The 24,968-nt window shown below is 36.5% G+C and overlaps 1 protein-coding gene across 1 annotated transcript; it reads right to left on the minus strand.

Moving 5' to 3' along the window:
- Positions 1–3,689: 3,689 nt before the first annotated feature.
- LOC150077398 (DNA damage-regulated autophagy modulator protein 1-like) lies at positions 3,690–24,647 on the minus strand. The gene is made up of 5 exons (XM_090385886.1): positions 24,575–24,647; positions 10,244–10,386; positions 7,385–7,583; positions 5,467–5,531; positions 3,690–3,887 (listed from the first exon to the last, which is right to left on the minus strand). Exons 1-5 carry the CDS (start codon positions 24,645–24,647, stop codon positions 3,690–3,692), a joined length of 678 nt encoding a protein of 225 aa, XP_090242012.1.
- Between the last annotated feature and the right edge of the window lie 321 nt (positions 24,648–24,968).

A 24,968-nucleotide genomic window follows, 5' to 3' on the forward strand; every position in this document is an offset into this window, starting at 1 on the left:
TACAGATACCGTAGACATTTTGCTATTAGAACCTTTTATTATTCAAAGGATTATAGATTGTTACAACCAAACCATGCATAAATTTTTCTCTTAAGAATTACAGTTCCTTGTTCATTTTCTAACCATGTTGGCCATTATTGTCTTCACAGTCTTTGTTATCATCCTCGTTTAAGAGTGTTCACAATTCCGATTTGTAAAAAAATGAGAGATGGAACTGAACTCATTAGTTATCTGTCCTATCATCATATTCAACAGCCACACTTTTTTTCTTGGTGTCAACTGAACATATGGAGCCATGCGTACACCTCCGCAAAACAGGATACTAATGAGCGTGTATACCCTTCCAACGTCGTATTTATGGAAGCGGCTGATGCAATACCTTGCAATTACTGTCTGATTCAATAGAAGCGTTATCTGGCGCAATATCTTTTGTTTTCGACAAAATTATTGTAATCAAACAATATCTTATACGTTTAACTACAAATATCAACTTTTTTTTTAAAGTGATGCAGTTTTTTTGTCCGCCACTGTAGTTATTTTTCTTCATTACAGCAATTAAGAAAAAGCCTCAAGAAAAGTAATTTTAATTTACGGATGGAAATAAAAGTTATACCTTTAACCTGTGCCACACACAACTCCAAGTGAAATAAAACTGCTTCCTTGCTCAGTCATCTTTATCTCGCTAAAATAACTAAGACAGATGATAAATTTGAAGAATTAGAACTGATCATAGTCTCTTCTACACTGATGCCTCCTGACCTGATTTGCCGGTACTAATCAGAACTAATTGTTTTAACAAATTACATTCAAGTCTGATAGAAAAATAACCAGCAGAATATTGGTTAGGGCACTTCAGCTGTCATAACATTCTTTAACATTAAAAGTCAATAGAATTTATATTTAAGAACATCCAATATTATATTAATACTACCATTTATTGTTTATTATCCACGTCATATTATTAATATCGCAATATTAAAAGTCTTAAGGGTTTATGATTTCGAAAATACCTCTTTATGGCGCAACAACCTTACTTATAATTGCAAAATATAATTATATATGTCAGAGTGCGAATATTAAACAGGTAAAAGGCAAAGTGAATTCTTATGTCATTCTCGGTTGTACAAGAATCAGAAATATTTAACTTCAACTATTAAGAAACTTTGAATGTTGCATCTCAATGTTTGAATGTTTTTTGTTTTTTTCTGTAAAATTGCAGCTACTGACCTCGCGGCGGGCAGGGTTATGTTGAAATGTGAAAAAAGCAACAAATGACATGGTTTCATCACTGCACCAATTCGCTATCATATTGCTTATGTAAGACAAAAAACTTCCTTATTTCTCCACAGTGCTTATTTTTATTTGTCTTCTAACACTTCGGGAGTTGCCCCTCTGTGTGGTTACTTTGGTTAACTGTGGATGAAAGAAAAATCATTTCTCTTAAATATACACACCTTTTTCGCACACTGAACTCTGTTTTATTTATTTAACAAGGCAATTGATAAGTTGGAAACATTAGTACAAAATTCATACCACTATTTGCTTCTTTACATTTTACTCTTACATTAGATTGCATAACTGCGAAATCATAAACAGTTCTCGACTCGTATTAATTATCATGACTAAATCAACACAAACACAGTTCTCTTAATTAACATTAATCATATAACTATAAAATTAGTTAGCATTTAAATAATAGTGGACAAAAACTCGCAACACCTAAAGAAACTCGAAAAATGTGGGAGTCGCTAAAACAACCATTATTTTCCTCAAAAATTCCCATCATTCTTTTCGCATGAATAATCTGTATCTCATCTGGTACAATTTGTATCTCAATTCTACTTATTATTCGTTTCTGATTATGAATTCCTCTATTCATAAATATTCAATGATAAAAGGGACAGTATGAGACACCCTTTTATACAAAAGCAGCACAATGAAATGGTGCGCTTCTTCAAAAACATTTCTTTCCAATAATTTTCAGATATCATAGCGATAAATGACGCAACGTGGTGATGTCCATAGTTTAAATTTCAATCGTAAAATAGAATACCAAATTATTATACTTGTTAATTGCATTTTTCATCGATTGAAATACAATTAAATGAAATGTATTATTGCATTCTCACTTTAGTATTAGCTGTTAATATTCTTTTTTTGGAAACCAGACGGAGATTAGTAAGCCAAATTCACAGTAAAATAACTTGCTTCAATTTACAACTACATGTAATACGTATATAAACAATCAGAATACAGTTTTAAACATATTTCCTGAAAATTAATTCGTTTCGCGAACAATGTTTGTTAATTTTGTATTTGTAAAACGTTAATGATCTAAGAAAATTAAATAGCTTTCAAAATCGTTTGACGTACACCTTGGAATTAGAACAGGAGGTTAGTACTATCCTTTTTAACTTAAATTCGAAAAGAGAATTAGTTTGAAAACTAATATTTTCAGAAAAAAACTCATTATGAGACACTGACATCACTAGATCTTTAAAGCTGTTATTTTAACTCCTAAAATAGCGATTTACAATCCGAATTATATTTTCATATTTTTATGTGTGAGGTCTTTAAAAATATAATATGTCCAGCACAGTTAATAACCAAAGTTATTCAAGAAATAAAATTAAAAAAAAAAAAAAAAAAACAGTTACTGAATCCCCACATTATTCTCCACGTACAGAAACTTCACTTCTGGAACACGATTATTATTTCGCACTACAGCCAGTTTGCGAGTACATTCAAGCAGGTATTCAAAGACACGGATATTTGTGATGTGTTTTCATCTTATAAACTACAAGCTGTGAATAACAAGTGTACAGTTTATCAGGAATTAGACGTCAAGGACATGGATATTATCGCTTATAAAATATCACTTCAGGAAAACTGACACTGTTTATATTGGAATTGCTCGGCTATATTCGAAACGGAAGCTATCTAAGGCACGGGATCTTATTACCATAAAAGTTGCATAAAGAGAAACGGAGCTCTCATCTCATTGTCGTGACATGAAAGAATAATTAGAAAATTAATAGAGCTGAATTAATGATCATGCATTCGGTCGTAAATTAAGGTGTTTTGAATCAGTAGTTATTTATTGGTATAGACAAGAGTATCCCCCAAATGAACCTATTAAATGTCCGATTATCAATTGAATTTTAAAATATATAGAATTTAAAATTGCTTCGTTTTAAATCGCAGATTCAACAAATGATGTCCATATGAGGCGAGTTCCCGACATCCCTTACGTCATTTAGCTACAACCGTTTTAGCTACAATTAGCATTAAGACGAAAATTCTAAAGCATCGGAGCTCTTGACTTTATTTTATTTTTAGTGTTCCAATGGGATTTTAGTGGAATGATAATGCACCATTCATGGTGCATTGTCATTCCACTGAAAGAAACCCGATGGAATCGAAAGCGAGTTTTGTTAAGTAAATAAAGCGTTGGCTGTAGATTTACATATGTATATGCAATTATCTTTTTAAATATGCGAACACTGCCTTATGCAGTACTGGATACTTTTAAACATGCATTTATGAACGTTTTCTTAGTGTTACGATTTTCTGTCCACTACTGTATAAACAGTACTCACACGGTTGCGTGTCACTACTGCGCAGACTTGGCTGTCAATGCGATACATAAAAATATCGGATGCACACGTCCGTCCATCTACTGGCACATGTTATAATAAAATATGCCTTCTTTCAGGATCCTCGATTCTGTTCATATCCAAAACTTCATCAAAGTGGCCCACTAGAGGCACGAGTGTCAGCTTCAAATGGACCTTCTGGAATTCACGAATGTAAGTGAAGAAGAAGAATAAGTGAAATAACATCAATCCCCACTCTAGTGCACAACTGGCTACAAGTAGATTGAATCCCTGCAATAGAAGCCATTCAAAAATGTTATGAAGTATCATGAACATGAAACCTAGGAAGTTATTTTTAAATATAAATGAAAAAATATAATTATCATAATTTTCTGTATTTCTGTTTCTTAAAAGATATCATCGTAATCATATTATCACATTCAAAAATGAGTGAATTGCTGTAGAGTTTATTATGTCTTCAATAACTGCTTGCAACTTTCCACCTCCTTTAAAATGTCACATTCGTTTCTGTCGATTTAAGCAGGAACTTTTAAGCGGTTACTTCATCAGTGGAAATGCAGGTTTTGTTAGAGAAAACTCGGGTGAGTAAAATCCAGTATCAATCATTTACAGTCCAACTAAAGTATTATGGATTCGTGGACAAAAGCCATTCAATAGTTCATATATCTGTTTCAAAGGATTAGAATATTGGCGTTTGATGTTTATTCACAACTGATACCGAACTTATCAGGTTTGTGTTCCGAACTTTTTTTTTATTTTTTCATAGAAAAGTGCTTTAGGAAGGAGTTTGGAGCTCACAGTGCAATTTTAACCACCAGAAGTGGTGAAAAAATATGAGAATATCGTATTTTCTAAGAAAATATATTAGAATTGCATACCACGATCAATTTCCAGAGCTGCAACTTCATCATATGTAGGCTGTTCAAAGAATGAAACCCAAGTTGGAACAGCCGCAATCTGCTCCGATTGTTCTCTGCATGCACTGAAATATCCTCAGAGGCTTCATCCCTTTCCCCTTGAAAATTTCGGACTCCGTATCTATACTCGCAGAAGAAAGGAAAGATGGTTTTTCTGAGGTACAGCGTTATGTGGGGATGCGATACATAAAAAATGTCGGACGCGCACTCCAAATGGAACGGTAAATTTTAAATTACTTAATTTCGCCTTCCAGTTTTGTCAGCTGAATGCTTTTATCTAAGACAGATAGATGGCAGCACAGTACTAGGAGAATTTACCAGTTCGCTTGATGAGTGCAAATGCATCATTTTAACATAGCTATCTACCAAAGTAGTTAAATTAATTAAATTGGCATCGTTTTGGTTATATCTCATATTGTGACTACCTTCACAACGAGTTGCCATGGTATTGCACTGCCTCGAATAAATAGCACTTCACCAGTGGAGAAGACTATTGTTATTTATTCGTCATTCTACCTCGCAGCATGAGGCTTTTGCCCTGAAGTGAAAAGTAAATATTGTTGTATATACTCCAGCACCACTACTAGGCCAGAGAAATTTATACTAATTATTTTGACAATGAATACAATCATTAAACGAATTTAGTAGTCATGCTGGCTTGAATCATGGGCCCACTGAAAGCGACACCGTGGAAAAGACGAGTCTTTTCGTATATACGATAAAGTTTATTTGGTTCAGTACTGCCATAAAAATTGCTTTTGAATAAAATATAAACCTCTTCCAATATGAATGAAATTTTTATGTAATTTTTCATGGTTAAAATGATGCGTTTATAAGAGATGTTAATTTATTCCTGTGAATAGACGACAATAAGTTATATGGTAATATATACTGTATTTATGGAACAGAAACAACGCGTGTTAAAAACTCACCTTATCACCTGGAACTTTTGAGCCTTTCCAATGATTATGTTTTTCTGAATTCCAAACGTTTAATCCTATAGGATACACAATGATCACTGCATTGGTAGTGAAGAGAAGTAGCATATTGGCATAATCCGAAAAGCATAATAATTAAATATTGTGCATTTCATTGTTTTTAGTGAGTACAATTAAAGAATCTTAAATCAAATTTAATTAATTAAATTTAATTAATTAAATAAACTGCTTTAATTTAAATACAATTAACAAACAGCCGTTTTCTTGAGATTTGCAGAAAGTGTCTCAAACACATAACATCTTGAATTCTGAGTACGTCGTCTGGATCTAGAGAAAAGTTGCTGAGTAGATGTAGTGCAAGAAACAGAGAGCTGTACACGCACAACTCGGAATAGACGCACACCCAAACGCCATCTGCATTCGTCACATGCAAACGGCGTTTGGGTGCAATCGCTAACGTCATATGCATACTTGGTTTTTAAAATTAAGGTAATTTAGTAACAAGCATTCCGTTTAGTAGTATTTTGCACTTCGAGCCTTATATAATCACAGTTTTAATGCTTATAGCTACCGTTATCTTTTCTCTATTGATGTGTTTTATATAAATAAAAACAAGGAAATAACAATATATGCTTTGATTAAATAATGGCAGTCATTCTACGTAGAAGACTTTTAACAAGTTCATTATAAAAACTGGCTAGAATATGTAGTCATGCGTTCTTCCATGCCGCGTTAAAAGGGTCTGGATTCGGTTCCCATCGAAAGGAGAGAAATTGGTATTGGAAAATATTACTGACCATACTGACCGTTTCTACATACTTTGTAACGCTACAACTGAATTGTTCAGTGTCAGGAAAGTTTAGGTGGAGTTTTCTGCTCCTGGGTTTTTTCTTTCCTCATGATCCTTTTAAAACATAATTTACACATGCGATATCCTGACGCTTCTTACCCTCGGTGCTTCTTCTGAGATCTAAACAACCGAAAGGTTTTAGAATTCATATCAAGAGTTTCAGATAGCAAAATCCTGTTGGAAACCTCATCTACGAAGCTTGGTGTGTACAAGACCTATTTTACAAAATGAGCAGTACTGCAGTTGACAGCTCACGGCGACACTCCCTTCTGCTTAATTTTTGGGAATGTTCTCTGCAGAGTAGTTAAACATTTTCTTGTAGCAAGAGCCAACTAATCAGTTAGTTATCTATTGTCATTAAAAATTACAGGAAAATTAAATTTTTTTTTTTTTAAGCAGACATTTTGGATAAGTTAAACAGTTTGGATAAGGAAAAGATATTTTGAACAATAACATAAGTTATTGTTCAAAATATTAGCATAGTCGAACACCCATATGAAAACCATTTTTCCAGTATGTTTAATCTCCTAGAATAAAAGAAAAGCTCATGTTCAATTTCAGTGGAATAGAAATTACTGTTAAGTGCAATGCTCGATAAAATTAAGAGAACATGTAGAAAACGTGGTGTAACTCGTGCAGCTTGCGACGAAGCTGGACAAAATTTGGCATGGTGGTATACCATAGAATAACGATAAAGTTAGGAGACCATTAAATAAAATTTAATTTGATTTAATCGAATTGTGATTTGATTTAATCAAATTAAATGGGGGGGGGGGGTTAAGGACGATTATTCATTTCCAAGGGAAAAATGCACTGATCATTTTTATTCAATCATATAATCATGTCGAGATTTGTAGCACTTTGCAAAGTGTTACAAATCTCGCTTTTGCCTTCACAAAAGTTAAATAATAACTAAACCTCGTCGTTAATTTCTTAATAATAAACTAATAAATGAAATATATCAAATTTCAGGGCTGATATGAGTATTTCATTTATAAATAAGTAGAAAGATAGTGATGAGATCAATTTTTGAAGCGGTTAGTCATACACTCTTCATTTTACTGTCCACTGGAAAAAGGATACTGCTGAGGATAGCTAAAAAGGCAACTGAAGTAAAAAATAACCGCAAATATCCCACCAACTTTCCATTGTACTGGGGATACATCCGGAAGGTTATAGCAGTTTGCATAAATCCGTACACAATACTTAACAGAAATAATGTATAAGCTCCGATGTCGTGGGCCACCCTCAATTGTACGACCTACAAGAAAGAAAAAAACTCTGATTTAATTAAGTACTAAATACCTCAAATCTAACTTGTGCAATGAAACAATTGAATCATTCGCAATATGCTACATGTCACTAATTGTTCGGGTCTGTGTACCATCATCGACAAACATCAGTTAGGCAAAATTCTCTCTCTTTTTCCTCTCACTAAAATAGACTTGAGAATGCAAGAACTGCCAGAGAACTGGGTAGAAAATGTGGTAGCACTTTCACAAAAAACAGTTAAATGATTCAAATCAGAGAATTTTATTAGGTATTCCAATTATTATTCCAATTGTTCTTCCTAAGCGAAATCCATTTAAAGTCACACTACACAGGGTGTTTCAAAAATGATGGTCAATAATTTAAAGGTGAAAAGTACAAACTAAAATAAGCAAATAAGTTCCAGTGAACAACGAACCGCAAATGAACCGTTTTCGAGATAATGCACATTTTCTGTTAAGATCCGCCACTACTATGGGAACACTAGTTCAGCAAAAAGCTATAAATCCTTTGGTTTTATTAAAAATAAGATAATACATTTTTAATTTTTGGTTTGATACAGACACACTATATGCCATTTCTGGGCCTACATGCTCGTATTCCCTGTGCGAAGCGCCCATGCTCTCTAAGGCATTGATGTACCGTGATGAATGTGCGCCTGTTGGGCTGCCTTCGGCAGGGAAATGCTTATTGGTACAAACGTGCAGCCTTGAGTGCACTGCCGTTGGCTTTGCCATAGACGAAGTGCGTGTCGGCATACTCTTCGTTGCTGTAACCTCTTTCCATGTTGACTATACTTTGACGAGCACTAGTATGCCTGCTATGTCTCAAAGCATTGCGAGAGAGGAAACGGAGAGAATGAGCATAATCTAACCTAAACAAACAAGTCAGTGGTGGATCCCAACTAGAAATGTGCAATATCTCGAAAACGATTCACTTAAGGACTCTGTTTACTAGGCTTTTTTTGCATATTGTAGTCTGTACAGATCACCTTAAAATTATTGACCATCACTTTTGAAACACACTGTATATCACATTGAACTCCGTCAAAGGAATAGCTAGAAAAAAAGAGCATCCACTCATTGACCACTGAATTATGACTACCTACTTAAACCGTGTTGGGCCACTTCTCACGTATAACAGCTGTTGTTCACCTAGGCATTGACTTCAGTAGATGTCTGAAGACGTCCGTAGGTATCTACAAGCATGCTGCCTACAATGCCTTCCACAGTGTCGGAATACATCATGGTTGAGTGTACGCCTTACTTCCTGTTCCAAAACATTCCGCAGGTGTTTAATTGAATCGAAGTCAGGCGAATTTGCAAACCAATCAAGATGGGTGATATCTTCACTGTATCCTCGAACCACTTGTGCACAATGCAGGCCCGATGGCATGGCGCATTATAGTCTTGGAAGATTCCGTTTCTCTCCTGGAAAAACAGTAACATAGCACAGTCTCCTAACAGCTGACGGTAGACCTCACAAGTGAAACGTTGACTGGGCGGATAGCACAATAGTATTGTCACCGTCCTCCCCACACCGGTTCGAAAAGGCCCGGATTCGAATCCCGTCCATGACATGAGGAACTTTTATGGGCTTTTTTCACTCTGTGGCTGAGGTGGTCGGTCTGAGGCGTAGATAGCATGGTTTCTTACCAAATTCCATAAGATGTTACAAATTCCAAAATTTGATTGGTCGGAGAAAATGAGAAGCGATGTTACGTGTCCAATTTTTATACCTAAAACGAATTTACAAAGAGAATATTCTGCAATATCACTGCAGTTACCTGATTGCAAGTGCAATCATCCAGCCTTTTCGAAATTAAGGTTTAAGAAAATGTCAAAAAATAATATATATCAAAAAGCGAGAAACAACCCAAGTAACTATGCTGATATGTACCTATGCTTCCCCACCAATAATTGCTAGGATGTAGCGACTCAAATGGAAGAGTCAGTCTTCTCAGATTTCAGAATGGACTCAACGTCCACTCTTAAACTACCAGCGACCTTCCAAATCATATCCAGCATTTTAAACTAAGGATTCCTTAACCACAATTACGACTAAAATTACACCAGGTCATCAATGACTAAAGAAAACTCAAAGGCCTAGCTAGTCAACTGAGCAACCAAACGATATGACCAAGCAAGATAAGAAAAGATGAGATCAAGATAAGACTGGATTGTTTTACAAAAGATGACACGAAAACCGGATATTCTGTTATTCTAAATAAAGATGAAAAACATGAAGCAAATGTGCTTCTAAAATCAAACAAAAATCTGCTTCCGTTTATTTTTATATGGTAACGAAATAAATTATCAGCCAATTGAACATTGTTTTTATTTTACGAAAAACAACTATGTCTGTGAGGCGACAGGAAGTGCGTGTATTCTTTAGTTGGTTTTCCCTTGTTACGTAGAAAACCGGAGTTTTCGTAGCGGGGCAGACGTGCAACTACCCCGTCTTGATTTGCCTGAACGTGTAGTGTTGAGTTCACTTAATCAGTTGACATCATTCCATTCATAATGGTCTCTGTTTGAAACACATACTGCATCTATTTCTCGCATAAACTACTCTGTGAATAAGAATTATATAAAAAGTAACACATAAAAGAGCATTCTTAATAAGCAACTCTCTATAAATAAATGTACTTACGGGATAGGAAGCGACTATGGCCATCCCAAAGCAGGAAAATATACCAGAAATCAAGGAGAGAATATTAAGAAAGTGAATTGCTTTGTCTTCACATAACTGTATCTCAACAACTACAAAATATCGCACAACCATCGTGAAAAGGCCTAAAAATATATACAATGCATGAAATAAAAAGCATTAAAACTAAAAATTTCAATAAAATAATTCATACAAACAAACGGAATAAAAACGAAAATAGTGATTTGGATTTTTAAGCTGTTTATTATTATTATTATTATCATTAATATCAATTTATTTCCATAGAAATGTCCCTTAGCTATTCAGCTAGAGGACACGAGTTATATGATAATAACGAATAAATAAATATTGCCATACTATTTACAATTCAGACGTAGACCATGAATTCAATCAAGTACAGAGTACTCAAATGAATTGATACAATACAGGGCTTAAAACAGCATCTGATTACAGAAATACCACACACGTTTAGAATTTACGCATAAGCAACCAAAAGCATAAGTTTTCACTGTATCTGTTGGTCAAGTTGTGTATATTCCATATGGTGGGGTTATATATTTTATGGGATGAAAAGCTTATACAAAAGCTTATTTCTTGAATCGATAGCTAAACTTTAGGAAATTATTTAAATGTTATATGACCATAATGTAAATTTAGTTTTACTGTAGAGTTAAAAGTTTGTTTTACTGTAGAGTTACGCGGATTTAAAGTTACCCACAGGATTATTTAATAAAAAAGTGAATAATTGGAAGCTAAATCTCGAATGTGGCTAAACCCAATAATTCAGCAAAAACACAGAATTTTTTTTTTTATCAATCCGCTTACATGCAGAGAAATGAACATATTCGAAAGGCAAATGCGACCGTAGCCGATTGACTATGCAGAAGGGTACATACTTGCTTTGAGTGACCGGAATTCAAGCCCGTAACTATTAAATACGGTGCTATTTTTTGTATTCTCTCTATTTTGTAAAATCCTCTGACCGTGTAGTCATCCTGGAGTATATAAATAGAAAATTTATTTATTTTAACTTCAGTTATCCGAAACTTTCTTTATTTTTGACCTACAGCAAAAATTACTGATATTACTCATTGCAAACTATTAGGCCCCGGGTGCCAAGCGTTTTCCGTGCCCAAGCGATTCTCCTGCGTTTAATGAGCTTTTTTCTCTACTGCGACTGAGTTTTCATTGTTTTTCCTCTTACCCAATCAACTTTTCTGTTAAGTAGCTCTACATTCTTAAAAGCACTAAGAAGTGAGCCCAGAAGAAGGAAAGTACCTTTTTTTTTTTAATTTAATACTCTTACTAACTGTACTAACCTCTACCCTTGGCCACTAAGAGGCACTGCTCATTGATTAGTGTAGAGTGCTTCACATTAGACCGGGGTTCGAGCCCATCACCACCAAATACGGAGGATGCGGAAAGGTCAAGGGAATGACCACCGCATATTCCCGGAGCAATATGGCCTTAGTTGCTAATGCTCCTAAAAAAACAAATAACAAACAAACAACAAACATCCCACGGAAAGTATTTTTCCCTCTAAAAGTTGTTGTTATGCCGCCATCTTGTCTTGCAAAATAGAATTTTATTTGTATTTTATTTTATTAAATCTGTTTATTGCTCTGCCGAAGAGCCACCCCCTGGACAGCAGAAAGCTAGGGGGGTGATATTTACATACAGAGGTTAAAACAGGGACATGTGCCTGTCGGTTACATGGGGCCCATGTATGCTTAACCCGAAAGGTTCAGAACTTAGTGTTTATTATTTTACATAATTGGAAGAATTAAAGGATATTATTTTCTCAAAATTGCTAAAAATTACAAAAGCATGAGAGAAATATACAAAATATAGAGAAATGAGAAGGCAATGGTGAAACCAGTAGCACTACCACTAAGCCTAACATTCCACTTATTGCCAATCTCCATTATAAGTCTATGGGAGAAAACCTTGTAGCGTAAAATATTAACGTTGAAATCTTAAATCACTCATATCTTAGTAACCCCTTCACAACAGTTCTGTCTAGCATTCAGCAGAAGATTCACTTCCTCCGTGAACGTGAATATGATATCCGCTTCTGCTGGATTCCCAGCCACATTGGGATTAGGGGAAATGATTTGGTTGACACCGCAGCCAAATCAGCAATTCCCAATAATAATCGGTGCCTGTCAGTCCCCTATACAGACTACAGGCAAATAATACAGCAGAAGGTACACTCCCAATGGCAGGACTCGTGGAATAGACAGACTGGGAATAAACTATATCGTATAAAGCCTGTAATTGAACCGTGGCAGTCTAGTCTGCGCAGGAATCGTAAGGAGGAAGTTGTTCTTGCCCGGACCCGCATAGGACATAGTCATCTGACTCATTCGTTTTTGCTGAGGGCTGATGACCCTCCTATGTGTGAGTCGTGTGGCACAATTTTAACAATCAGACACATTTTAGTTGACTGTCCAGATTTTAGCAATATCCGTTTTACCGCTTTTAATCATCTGACTGAACCATATACACTCAGTCAGATTTTATCCGACAATGACAATGTGTCTGCTGTTTTTAGCTTTTTTAAATCAATAAAGGTTTTTACTCGTATTTAAAATTTATATGTTATCGTTGTTTCTTTTATTGATATATATTTTTTTTATTATATATCTGGACATGGTGGCCTAACTAATTAGGTCACTGAGAGGTTAAATTTTTATATATTACCTAGTCTTGGCGCATTATAGCCTTAGTTGCTAATGCGCCAATAAAATCCAAACCAAACCCCTTCACAAAAATTTATGAAGGTTAAATTTATGGAAGTTATGCAATTTATGGAAGTTATGCAATATTTCATTCACGGGGGGGTGGTCTAGATCTTGAATATAATCCAATTATTACATCCTGGAGTCAGAGAATCTCCTTCCAGATCATCAGTATGGTTTTCGAAAAAATAGATCAACCCTTGACGTGCTCATCAAAGCCGAATCTCATATCTGCAATGCCTTTGTCATGAAACAACATGTAGTCATGGTCAATTTAGCATTCCTTTCAGGTCCGGTATAAAAACATACTCTTTACATCTCACATTCAGGAAGAGGGAATCCCGCAGGGATCAATACTTAGTCCTACACTATTTTCAATCCCAGTTAGCAGCATGACACGAAATATTCCAAAAGCCGTTCAAACTTATATGTATGCAGATGACTTTACCGTTTCCTGTCAATCTCAAAGTATGAATACTATTCGAACGGCAGCTCCAACTTGCCATAACCAAAATATAATCGTGGACTTCACGTGGGCTACCGACTATCAGAAAAGAAAAGCACTGTAACTCACTTTTGAGAGAAACAAACTCTCCATCCAAATCCGAACTATAAATAAGCAATATTTCAATCCCGCTTGTTAATACTGTTAAATTTCTTGGACTAAAATTAGACCGCAAATTAAATTTCCAAGCACACATCACTTATTTCAGAACTTCTTGAACAAAGCATTTGAATATACTTCGGTCGGTCTTATCGATGTCATGGGGAGCTGATCGGTGTACTTTGCTGCATCTTTATAGAAGTTTAGTCCGTTCACGGCTAGATTATGGTTGTCCAGTGTTTGACTCTGTCAGGAGCACTACTTTAAAACGGCTAAATATGATCCATCACAGTGCTCTGAGGACTGCGCTGGGAACTTTCAGGACTTCTCCGATCCAAAGTCTATATATTGAAGCGCATCATTCCCCTTTACACCTGCGTAGAAAAACATTACTGCTCCACTACGCTGCTACGATCCAGAGTCTACCATCGCACCCAATTTTGGAGTATCTTTATAATACTCGGTGGGAATCCTTCTATGAGAGGAAGTCAAATGAAAATAGACCTGCCTCGCTCAGGATCAAAAAGCTTGTTCAGAGTCGGAATGTCAATTTAAATGAAAATTTTCAAGACACAATTGCACCTGTTCCACCTTGGACATATGTGTCTGTCTCTCAATATATGCACTTTCTCCAGTGGGAGAAAAATATTATACTTCTCTGCAATATCAGACAGTTACATTCAGCTCATACTACAATGAACAACCATGCCTGTAAAATTTATACGGATGGTTCCAAAACTGACAGTATGTGCTGCGACAGTTTTCCTTTATTTACTAGTTCAGCCACACTTCCGCTAGCTTGCAGCGTCTTCACAGCTGAATTATATGCCATTAAGTTAGCGCTTAGTAAGATTATTGAGCTTTCCGTCTCATCTGCCATAATTTACACAGACTGCCTCAATGCTGTTTCTGCCATAATGAAGAATTTCTCCACTTCTCATCCCACGTTGAAACAGATTCATTCCCAGCTATTCTCTTGCAGTATGTTCAATCGTCAATCAGTTTTTGCTGGATCCCTGGTCATTCTGGCATTCCGGGAAATGAAATATTGGAAAAACCAAAATTGGAATGTCATAAGCCAGTCATCTTCAAAAAAACAGTCAGATACAGCTCCATAAATTAAGCACGAATAATGCCTTGTATTTTTCAATGGAACTGCAGAGGCTTTCATTGCAACACAGATGATATCCATGATACCCATTTAATGATCTGATTAACTAGGGGCTTTAACGAGCAAGAATTTAAGAATTTTTATTAAAGTGTCGGGGAGAACGCAGCGTTACTACATATTCTATCGTTATATCAAACATTATTCCTACACCTGAACTTTACCTACGGAAATCAAGGTTTTATTTTTCGAGCAACAAAAATGAAGTAAATATCGCGTGAATATATAGTCAAATATCCAAATTTTAACTTTTCTATGGATAAAGCTGTACCACAAACAGCTTTTCATCTCTGACATAGCTAGGGAACCTCTCTTCTTAAAAGATATCACTCTGTTTAGGACACAGTCTCTGACACATTCCTTTTTGCTCATGGCTGATAACCCTCCTAAATGTGAGTCCTTTGACACCGTTTTATCAATTAGACATATTTCAATTGAGTTTAGGTTTAATGATACACGTTTTACCACATTTATTCACCTGACTAAGCCTTCCACTCATATTTTATCCAACAATAACAACGTGCCAACTATTTTAAATTCTTACACGTAATGATTTATATTCTTATACAGCCTTTTACCTTTATACTTGCATAATCTTTTAACATTTTATAACCATGTGTTAGCGCAAAATAGCCTCGGTCGGTAATGCCCCTATAAAACAGTAAATCTAAACCTTAACAGACATCATAGGAGAAAATTGAAACATAGACATATCACTACTTTTCTGAAATTAGCTGGTCTCTATAACCACATATAATTTACTTAATACTACAATAAACCTAATCAGTTTCAAAATCATTTGATAGACATAATATGGCCACACTAGATGTTGTGCTCGTAAACCCCAATAAACATTAGTAACAATACTGTAAGTATATTGAAGTACATATTTAAAAAGGATTCTTACTCATAATGATTTCGATGATGAGGAAAATGCTAAATATTCCACTTTCTGGCGGGTAGGCACCAGTTTCACTGCAAAGAGAAGAATATTGAAACTAAGAAATAACAGAGTCTGTCATAGACCCTAACAACATTTTAAAAAATGTGTTATAAATACGAGGGATGATCATTTAATTCGCGGACTGGTGAAAGATTTTATGTTTACCGCGCGAAATTTCCATAGTTAGAGGCGTTCTCCCAGATCACTACTGAGCAGATTCTGTGACGAACTAGTGTTGAGTGAAGAGTGACTTTTTAGACGTTTTGAAGCAAGTATCATGTCGGACATAAAGATTGAACAGCGTTACGTGATTCGTTATTGTGTTAGATGGGGCTTAAATGCATCGGAAACTAAAAGAGATGAATGAAGCATATGGTAATGAGTGTCTTGGTAAGATGGCCACATTCCGGTGTGAAGTGGTTTCCTCCATGAAGACAATGCCAGGCCACATATGGCTAATTTTTATTGTTCTTTTGGGTTTTAGGAGCATTAGCAACTAAGGCCATATTGCTCCGGGGATATGCGGTGGTCATTCCCTGACCTTTCCGCATCCTCCGTATTTGGTGGTCACGGGCTCGAACCCTGGTCTAATCAAGAAGCGTGTGCTACCCACTGCTGCTCCTGTCCACCTGGCTACGGAGGCGCCCAAATGGCTAATATTGTGCAGGCAGTGGTCACTGCCATAGGTGCCGAGGTTCTGCCACATCTCCCTTATTCACTGTACTTCGCCCCGTGTGATTTCTTCCTGTGTCCACCTCTGAAGAAACTCTGAAATGCAAACGTTTAGCGTCCAACACAACGATGCTCGCAGAGTCACAACGAAAGCATTTCACAGTCTTTCGAAAAATGGCTTGCAAGCAGCATTTAATGCGTGGGTACGACGATTTCGAAAGTGTGCAAAGTTCAAGGGAGAGTATTTCGTGAAGGAGAAATCCACAGAAGATTCAGATGATGACAATTAAGATACGATCTTGCGTCAGTCCGCGAATTAAATGATCACCCCCTCGTAAATTAAATTAAAAACTTTCTTGAAATCATGTTCAGATCAAGGGCACAACACTATTCTGATGAACAGAATTATTTCGTTGTGATTAAGAATCTTTACACCAAAGAATCTATTGTGCTTTTTAAAGAGCTCTCGTGTTATTTCACAGTTCATTTGAAAAAATGATGAAATATTACAAAATGTAATGGTTTTAAGAAAAATGCTAATTTAAGCTAATATCAAACTTAATTACGTTAATTTTATGTGATTTTATTCCGATTTAACTGACAGAATAATACTTCAAATTAATTTATACATATAGCTAAATTCATAATTTCCATAATTATTGGGATATCTTTGGTATATTTAAAGTGAAAGATAGGATTCTGCTTATCCGAATAAACAGTAAAAAAGTAGCTCCACTTAGATGCTACTTTTTTACCAATACGGCATGCATTTAATCCCTTCTGTCTGTACTACAACATTGACAATATTTCAGTGTGTTTCTATTTGCCCTCAAGTACAAACACAGATTGTGTTCTTTAAAAAAATATTTGTAATATAAACTAAACTATATATGAATGCAAAACTTTTCTGATTTCGAGAATTTGACAGAATTAGATTGATTTCAATCCATCCGTTTCAATCAATCCATTACACCTCCAACCGAGACTAAAGAAAAGAATTAAACCCCTCAAAATTCACTAACATGTCCAGCCTGCATTTGTTCACAAGAACAAATCAGCGGTAATCGAACTCCAAAGCGAATAGTTCATTTCCAAACATAAAGATGACTCAAAATTTAGCTCTGAATGACCGCAATACCAAAACTAATCACAAGATGTATAGTTTTATGGCTGTCAGTTTTATGCATATAAAACAGCTGTTGTTATGTTTTCATTCTACTTAGAAACATTATGCGAGATATTCAGATTAAACCGTGGAATTAAAATATCTGAGTAATTTAGGTTCAATCTTCAATAAAACGTTCAACTATGTCAGGTTGGACTCCTGAGTAATTTTGTTGATTATAGAAGATTATAGAATTATACAATATTTTCTATAATTTTTCTCATATTTTAAGCTCCTGAACAAGTTTTTTTTTTACCTCTTCCTTCTACTGGTAACCAGAAGATTAATCAGTTAAAGTTCGTTGCAATAAGCAACGTATTTTTGTATGGTCTATGTTTCCTACACAGGGTTCAGAAACTAAAGGCTGACAAAGATAAGAACAGATTATCTTTGTGAATGGCAATCTTGTTTTCTGTAACGAAAACACTGATAAGTCCTTGAATGCTTTAAGCACTACCTGATATTCAACAACAGTTTCATTTAGATGGAAATACACCGTAATATATATTATATATCAACCTGTGATCATAATTAATAAATATCAGTAAGGGACCCAGCAAAAATCTTGCGCATTATAGCCGTAGATCCTGTTTCTTCAGTAATTCCAATACACAAGACCAAAAGCTCCCATATATCAGTGGTGTAGCAAACGTAGACCTTAAATTTCAATACTTATATTAATTAATAAATATCAGTAAGGGACCCAGCACTGAACCTTTTGGGACCGTGCAGTGATTTTGATCCACGGGACTTTGTTTGTGTTTAGAGTTTTACGGCATATTAGCACTTTGGCCCAGTGTGCACCATCCATGTAGGGGAGTAATTTTCTATCATTTTGCACTCCTTTTATATTTTATATTCAGTGATAACTTATTAATTCCGCATTCCAAATATGCAAAAGTCAGTCATATCGGAATACATAATATTGCGAGAGTTTTGTCAAAGTGATATTTTGATGATAGATTCTTTAAATTAGCAATGATTCACGTGACCTATGAATAATGCTGCTATTCTACTATTTCATTTCTTATTAAATAATGCTAAAATTGATTTATGTGAAAATTCGTTGTGTATTTCTCCCTGATAGAAGGAACTTCCCATTTCTCTGGTATTGGCAAATAAAAAGAAACACTCCGGTAAGCCTTGCTCATTTTCACTTTCGCTTAAGAGAAAAATTTGCCGAATCAACGAGACACTAAGTCAACAACAACAACAACAGACATTAAGAAGTCAACAACAACAACAAACTTTAAGAAGTCACTATTCGTCAACATCATAAAATTTTGAAACGTGAGTCATAACAGAATATAAATTCCCAGGACTACCTCGTTATAACATTTCTTTTTCACTAGATAAAATAACTTTTAAGAATGAGCTAGGTATTTCTCTGGTCTAAAGTGATGATCTTTCGCAATCAGCACAGCTCCGATAACTGTTGAAAACATATTTTTGTCTTACCTGATAAAAGGCGCGTATGCTGATACATGTCCTTTTAGTACAGAAACAATGTAGCAGATGGTTATTCCAGTAACGAGAATTATTACTTGCAAGGCAGGTAAATATCCCAGACGCCTGAACAGCCACGGTGCCATTTCGAGGGTCACTCGGACAAGTGCAGTTATCCAGCAGAGATTTCAGCAAATAAAGAGGACCACCTCCAAATATGCCACCTTGAAACCATCGCACCTGTGTGATTTGTCTGGAAGAACGTATCAGTGTTTTCACGAAGATATCGATGCACGCCAGATTTCGGCTGTCAGTCTGATAACGAGCTCTCGACAGAGCTCACTGTCTCTGTTACGCCAGTTCAGAGCAGCAATAGGAACAAAGTTCAGTTAAGTGTTATTACAATAGTCGAGGTGTGTGAACTCTTTGCCTAAGTATTTAACCCTTAAAATTTTGAAGAATTCTATTTTCTCTCCTTCTGGTTTCCTATTTCTAGTAATGATGCATATTTATCATTTCGTCCGTTCTCGAATGTTCATTTGTTCAACGTTTTGTTCTGTTTTGGGTTTTTTGTGAATATTAAAATAAAGAATACACAAGAACTCGCGTCGTGATTAATGCTGATGTGCCTTTGTTTTTTCCTCAAAAATGTATGCTTCTTTATATAGACAGCAGGTTAATTATAAAGATAGCGGAACTTAGTTTACGAACCAAATTTTTTTGAAAAAAAAATTAGTTTTCTAAATTCGGTGCTTTGGGGCTCTTAAATAGCGAATTTCTGTAGTATTATCACGCAGTACATTCTTCCGTGTGCTCTTGTTTATCTCGATAGATTATCTGATATCACACAGTTATGATTAGAACAAAACTTTGTTCCAAGTTAAATCATAATATTTTATCTGCCTACATTGGAACTGACTCATTAGCAGAAAAAACTGCATGTTGAATAATATGGAATACCTTTGAAAAAATGAAAAACTTGATATAAGTTTACAGTGCATTCATTGCACTATCTATGCCGCAGAATTATATGCAATAAAAGGTCCCGGGTACCAAGCATTATAGTGATCAAGCGATTTCCGAGGGATTCATAGAGTGTTTACTCAGCCCCAGTTCTTCTTCAGTTTGAAAGGTTTTTTTACGTTCTCGTTAATCGATAACAAACTTAATCTTACGAATTGTAAGCAATTTTAAGAAAGGAAAATCATCTTTCATTCTTTTTCCTTTAGACTTCCACTAAATTTTATACCGCTTTGTCACCACTCTAGCTGCACTGCTCCCGCCTCCCCATGGCGGGGCGGGTAACTAGGGAAAAGAAATCCACTCTCCCAGGGCTGAAAGGGGCAAAGATGGAAAACAGTTCTTAAGAGCCATCGAGCTCAAGACTAGCAAATAACAACGAAAATGACTATTCTCAACCCAAGAGGTTGAAAACAACACCTAAAGAGGAGATACTGGCCTTCCTCATCTTGCACTCTCTATCAAATCAGCCGCTGAGCAAATTATCACCCTTTCTAGCGCAGAAATGCATTGAATCTGCTGCTGGTTCACCTAAGTCAGTAAGGCGACTTCGGCCAGGCGATCTTCTTATAGAGACTACTCAACTTCAACATTCTGTGAAGCTATTAAAGCTTTGGAGGACACCAAATAAAAGTTACTCTCCATGCCACCTTAAACTCCTCTTGGACAATTTCCTCCTCTGAGGAAATTGTCCAAGAACTACACGATCAAAAAGTCATCCAAGCAAGGCGAATCATGGCCTAATAAGATGGTACTCTCGTTCCAACAAGGAGCATAATTCTTACTTTTAGCACTCCTAACTCACCAACATCTGTGAAATAGATTATCTCGATAGATTATCAAGTAGCAAGTAGGCTACCTGCATTGCCGTGTCCGACCATACATTCAGAATCCCATCAGGTGCTACAAATGCCAAAAATACGGACACTCCCAGACTGCATGTCGAAGTGAGGCAATATGTCCTAACTGCGTGTCAAAAGATCATAACCAATGTGAGTGTGCCACAACCACTCCGCATTACCCAAATTGTAAGGGTAACCACCCAGTTTTCCGAAAAACATGTGAATTATGGAAGCAAGGGAAAAAAATTCAAAAATATAAAGTAGAGAACAAAGTGACGTACTCAGAGGCGAGAAGACAGATAACCAAAACAGATATAAAGCGAACGTATTTCCACAGCAGCTCAACCTTTACAGTCAGTAGGGATCCAAACTGAAGTATCCGTTCCTCCGAATATATCAATTGAGAACTTGTCACATTCTTTGCCTTCCATTTTAAAACAGTGTCCTACACAAAAAACAAGTGAACAGTGCAGTAATACCCCAATTACCATAACAACGGATGTTTCCTCAACAATAAAACCAAAAAATTCCAAACCATGAAACCACAATCATCACCACCACCGGAATTTACATCGACGAACATCATGACTCAGAATATGGCATTTTAGAATTACATGCAACCGATGAGATGGACGTGACCCTCCCCGTCTTTCCTAAGAAAGACAAAACAGAAATAGACCAAAAACCACACATAAAACCACACAATGAAAAAAATCCTTCAATGGAATTGCAGAGGCTTTCGGAACACAAAAGATGATTTGCAGAATCTATCGATCGGTATGAACCAGCTGGCATAGCCTTACAGGAAACTCTTCTAAATTCAGAGTGTGTCCTTCTGTCTAAAATTATACCATCTTTAGACGAGATAGGAGTATTGACATGCCAGCTCACGGAGGGGTGGCTGTTATTGTCAGAAATAACATTCCATCTAAACATGTTTCCTTTCAGACTACTTTTGAGGTAGTGGCAGTGCACATTGTAATTAGTATCACCATTAAAATAGCTTCTATATATCTCCCTCCTAATTTCGCTATCTCCTCCGATGACTTAGAAAACCTAGTAGATCAGCCGCTATCTCCGTTCTGCTTACTGGGCGACTTCAATGCTCATCATCCGCCATGGAGATCTCCAAAAATTGACAAAAGGGGTAAAATAATGGAATCGCTGCTTGATGCTCATAACTTTACTCTGTTAAACATTGGTGAACCCACCCATGTCCATTTTTCTATAGGATCCATGACTGCAATAAAGCTAGCTTTAAATCTGTTCTCCCTCCATATATGCCAATATATGGAGGGAGAATGGAGTGGTCATTTCTTGATAACCCACTAAACAGTGATCATCTACCGATTCTTTGCAATATTCAATCACAAGTAAACTTGTCTCCATTGCAGCGAACCACTTGGAAAACGTAAGGCAAACTGGCATGAATATGCCTCCCTACTCCAGTTTGATGATGAGATAGTCCAGTCCCAGCCCCAGATTTCGTTGCTAGGTACGCCAATCACCCTATTACTGCCCTCCGATACCGAACCAGGCTTTCTTTCTCTTCTTGGCTCACTTATCTGCACAACTTTCAACGCACGTTTCCCACTCTTCCAACCTCCAAAAATAAACATCATCTCTTTCAGTCCGCACGTACTCACGTCCTCTACGCCTCATTATCAATTTCTCTCCCCCTCCTTTTTTACTTATTAATCTTGTTACCACGAGATGGGAACTCCGACAACCAAAAAATGTACTTCGACTTCAACCCGCAAATTCATGACCTTCTCCCCTTAGACCACAGAGAAGTCAGATACAGAGTCGACACTTGCTCAATTACTCACCCGAGCTTTCTTTTCCCTGAAGTTTGGAATTCTTCCCCCAAGGACTCGTAACCAATCTCCATACTCTGTTTAATTTTTCCTTCCTTCCTATTTGATAAAACATCGGACCACATCCGTCTCTCTAGCCCACAAAACAACCCTTCTCTAAAAATTTTCTTATTTTTTTTCGCACAACAGTATGACCTTTTCATGTTTGCTGGTCACCTCCAAAACACTAATTTTCATGTTCACCCTTCTCTGCTAAATATATCGAACATAACCCAAATATTAGTCACCCTGACGCCGTTTTCTTTTTATGCAAACACTGGACGTGCACTCATTTCCTGTTTACTTCCTAACGGTGACTTAGATCAAAAGAGACACTTCGTAATTCAGTTTCACAATCCTATTGTTCTTGCCCTCAGCAGCCCTTTCACGCCTGTTCGCAAATGGCACCCCCTTCTCTAGTGTAGTACTGTGGTTCTGTACTTTATAGATTTTGAGTAAGAACTCAGAAAGGGAAATCACCTTTCTTTTTCTTAGTATATATATTAATTTTTCACTAACAAGCTAATTTCTCCAGCCGCTTGGTCACTAGGTGGCACCGCTCTTGCCTCTACGTGGCGGGGACGGTAACCTGGGGAAAAAATTATCCTCCAGGCCAAAAAGGAGTAAAAATGGATATACAGTAAATGACTATCAACCTCTAGAGCCTTCATGCTGAAGGCCAGTAAAATCCAATGAATTTTTGGTTGTTACTGGCCTTCAAGCTGAAGGCCAGTAACAACCCAAAAGACTTCAAAGAGAAGCACCGTGTCCTACCCCACCTACTTTTCTGGTGATACACTCTCTGTTTACTCAGCGTGTGGGAAAGTTGTCACCATTTATGATAAAAAAAAATACTTCTAATTAATTGTGGGATCACCAAACATGGTGAAGAGACTTCAATCCGGAGAACTCCTTGTTGAAACTGTTACCTCCAAAGATTCTGAGTGGCTATTAAAGACAACTACATTTAGTGGGCTGCCAGTATCTGTTACTCGCCACAATACCTTAAATTCATCGAAAGGCGTCATCACTGAGTTGGAACTACTTGCAGTGTCGGAGGAGGAATTAGTCCAAAAACTTAGTAATCAGAAGCGAAGCGCATATGATTAAAAAGATGGAAATCTCGTTCCAACTCGATCCATCATTTGAATCTTCAGCACTCCTGATTTGCCATCCTCTGTAAAAGCTGGCTATTTAAACTGTCTAATTCGGCCGTACATCCTGAATCGTCTTCGCTGTTTTAAATTTAAAAAATATGGCCACTCTCAGCAGGCATGCAGGAGTGCATGGCTCTCCTAAAACTAGAACCAGTGAACGACTAACACTCCAATTAGCATCCCAACTGATACTCCAACAGTCTCGCAGGACACTGAAAGAATGAAAACTACTAAAGATTGTAAGAGAGCCGAACCACCAACCAACAGTATGGAAGTGGCTGTACACTCGGATTATGAGGAACTCATCCTAGAACTGCATGCCAGTGACATTATGGACACTGGTCGCCCCACATTTCCAAAAAAGACCTAAAAAATGCTCCACATACAAAAAACAACCAGACGAATCAGCCATTTTAGTTAATTCTAACGTGCCATCCAAGCCGATCCAGTTACGAACCAATCTAGAAGCTGCGGCTGCTCGTATTGCAGTTAGTACATCAGTTACCCTTCTTTCCATTTATATACTTCCATCTCTACCTCTCCCCTATTCAGAACTTGACAACCTCATTGCCTAACTCCCAACTCCGATTTGTCTTTTCGGTGACTTTAATGGGTACTACCCATTGTGGGGGTCCGCTGCAATGGACAGAAGCGACAAACTGATTGAAGAATTTATGATTAATAATGATCTTAATTTACTAAACTCTGCATCTCCTACTTCAACTTCTGCAGTTAACTTGTCAATTTGTTCACCATCCATCTTTCCAATCATGACTTGGACAATATTATCCTATCCCTTTAACAGCGATCATTTCCAACCATCTGTTCAATACAAACAGTGATATCTCAAAATCCCGATCAACTATCGAATTGGAAGTTTAATAAGGCAAAGTGGGATGGCTATTCTTCCAAAGTACTGTTAGACAAAATTTATGTTCAACAGAAACCTATTGATGATGTAACTAATTGCACAACCAATCATATTCTGACTGCGGCTAATATTTCCATTCCAAAATCCAAGACACCGAATCACTGGTGGAATACGGAGGGTTTCCAGGCTAAACAGGAGAAAAACCGGGCTTGGAATAATTTC

Source organism: Mastigoproctus giganteus, chromosome 12, assembly GCF_048544385.1.
Source record: "Mastigoproctus giganteus isolate SK-2022 chromosome 12, ASM4854438v1, whole genome shotgun sequence".
Lineage (NCBI taxonomy): Eukaryota > Metazoa > Arthropoda > Arachnida > Uropygi > Thelyphonidae > Mastigoproctus > Mastigoproctus giganteus.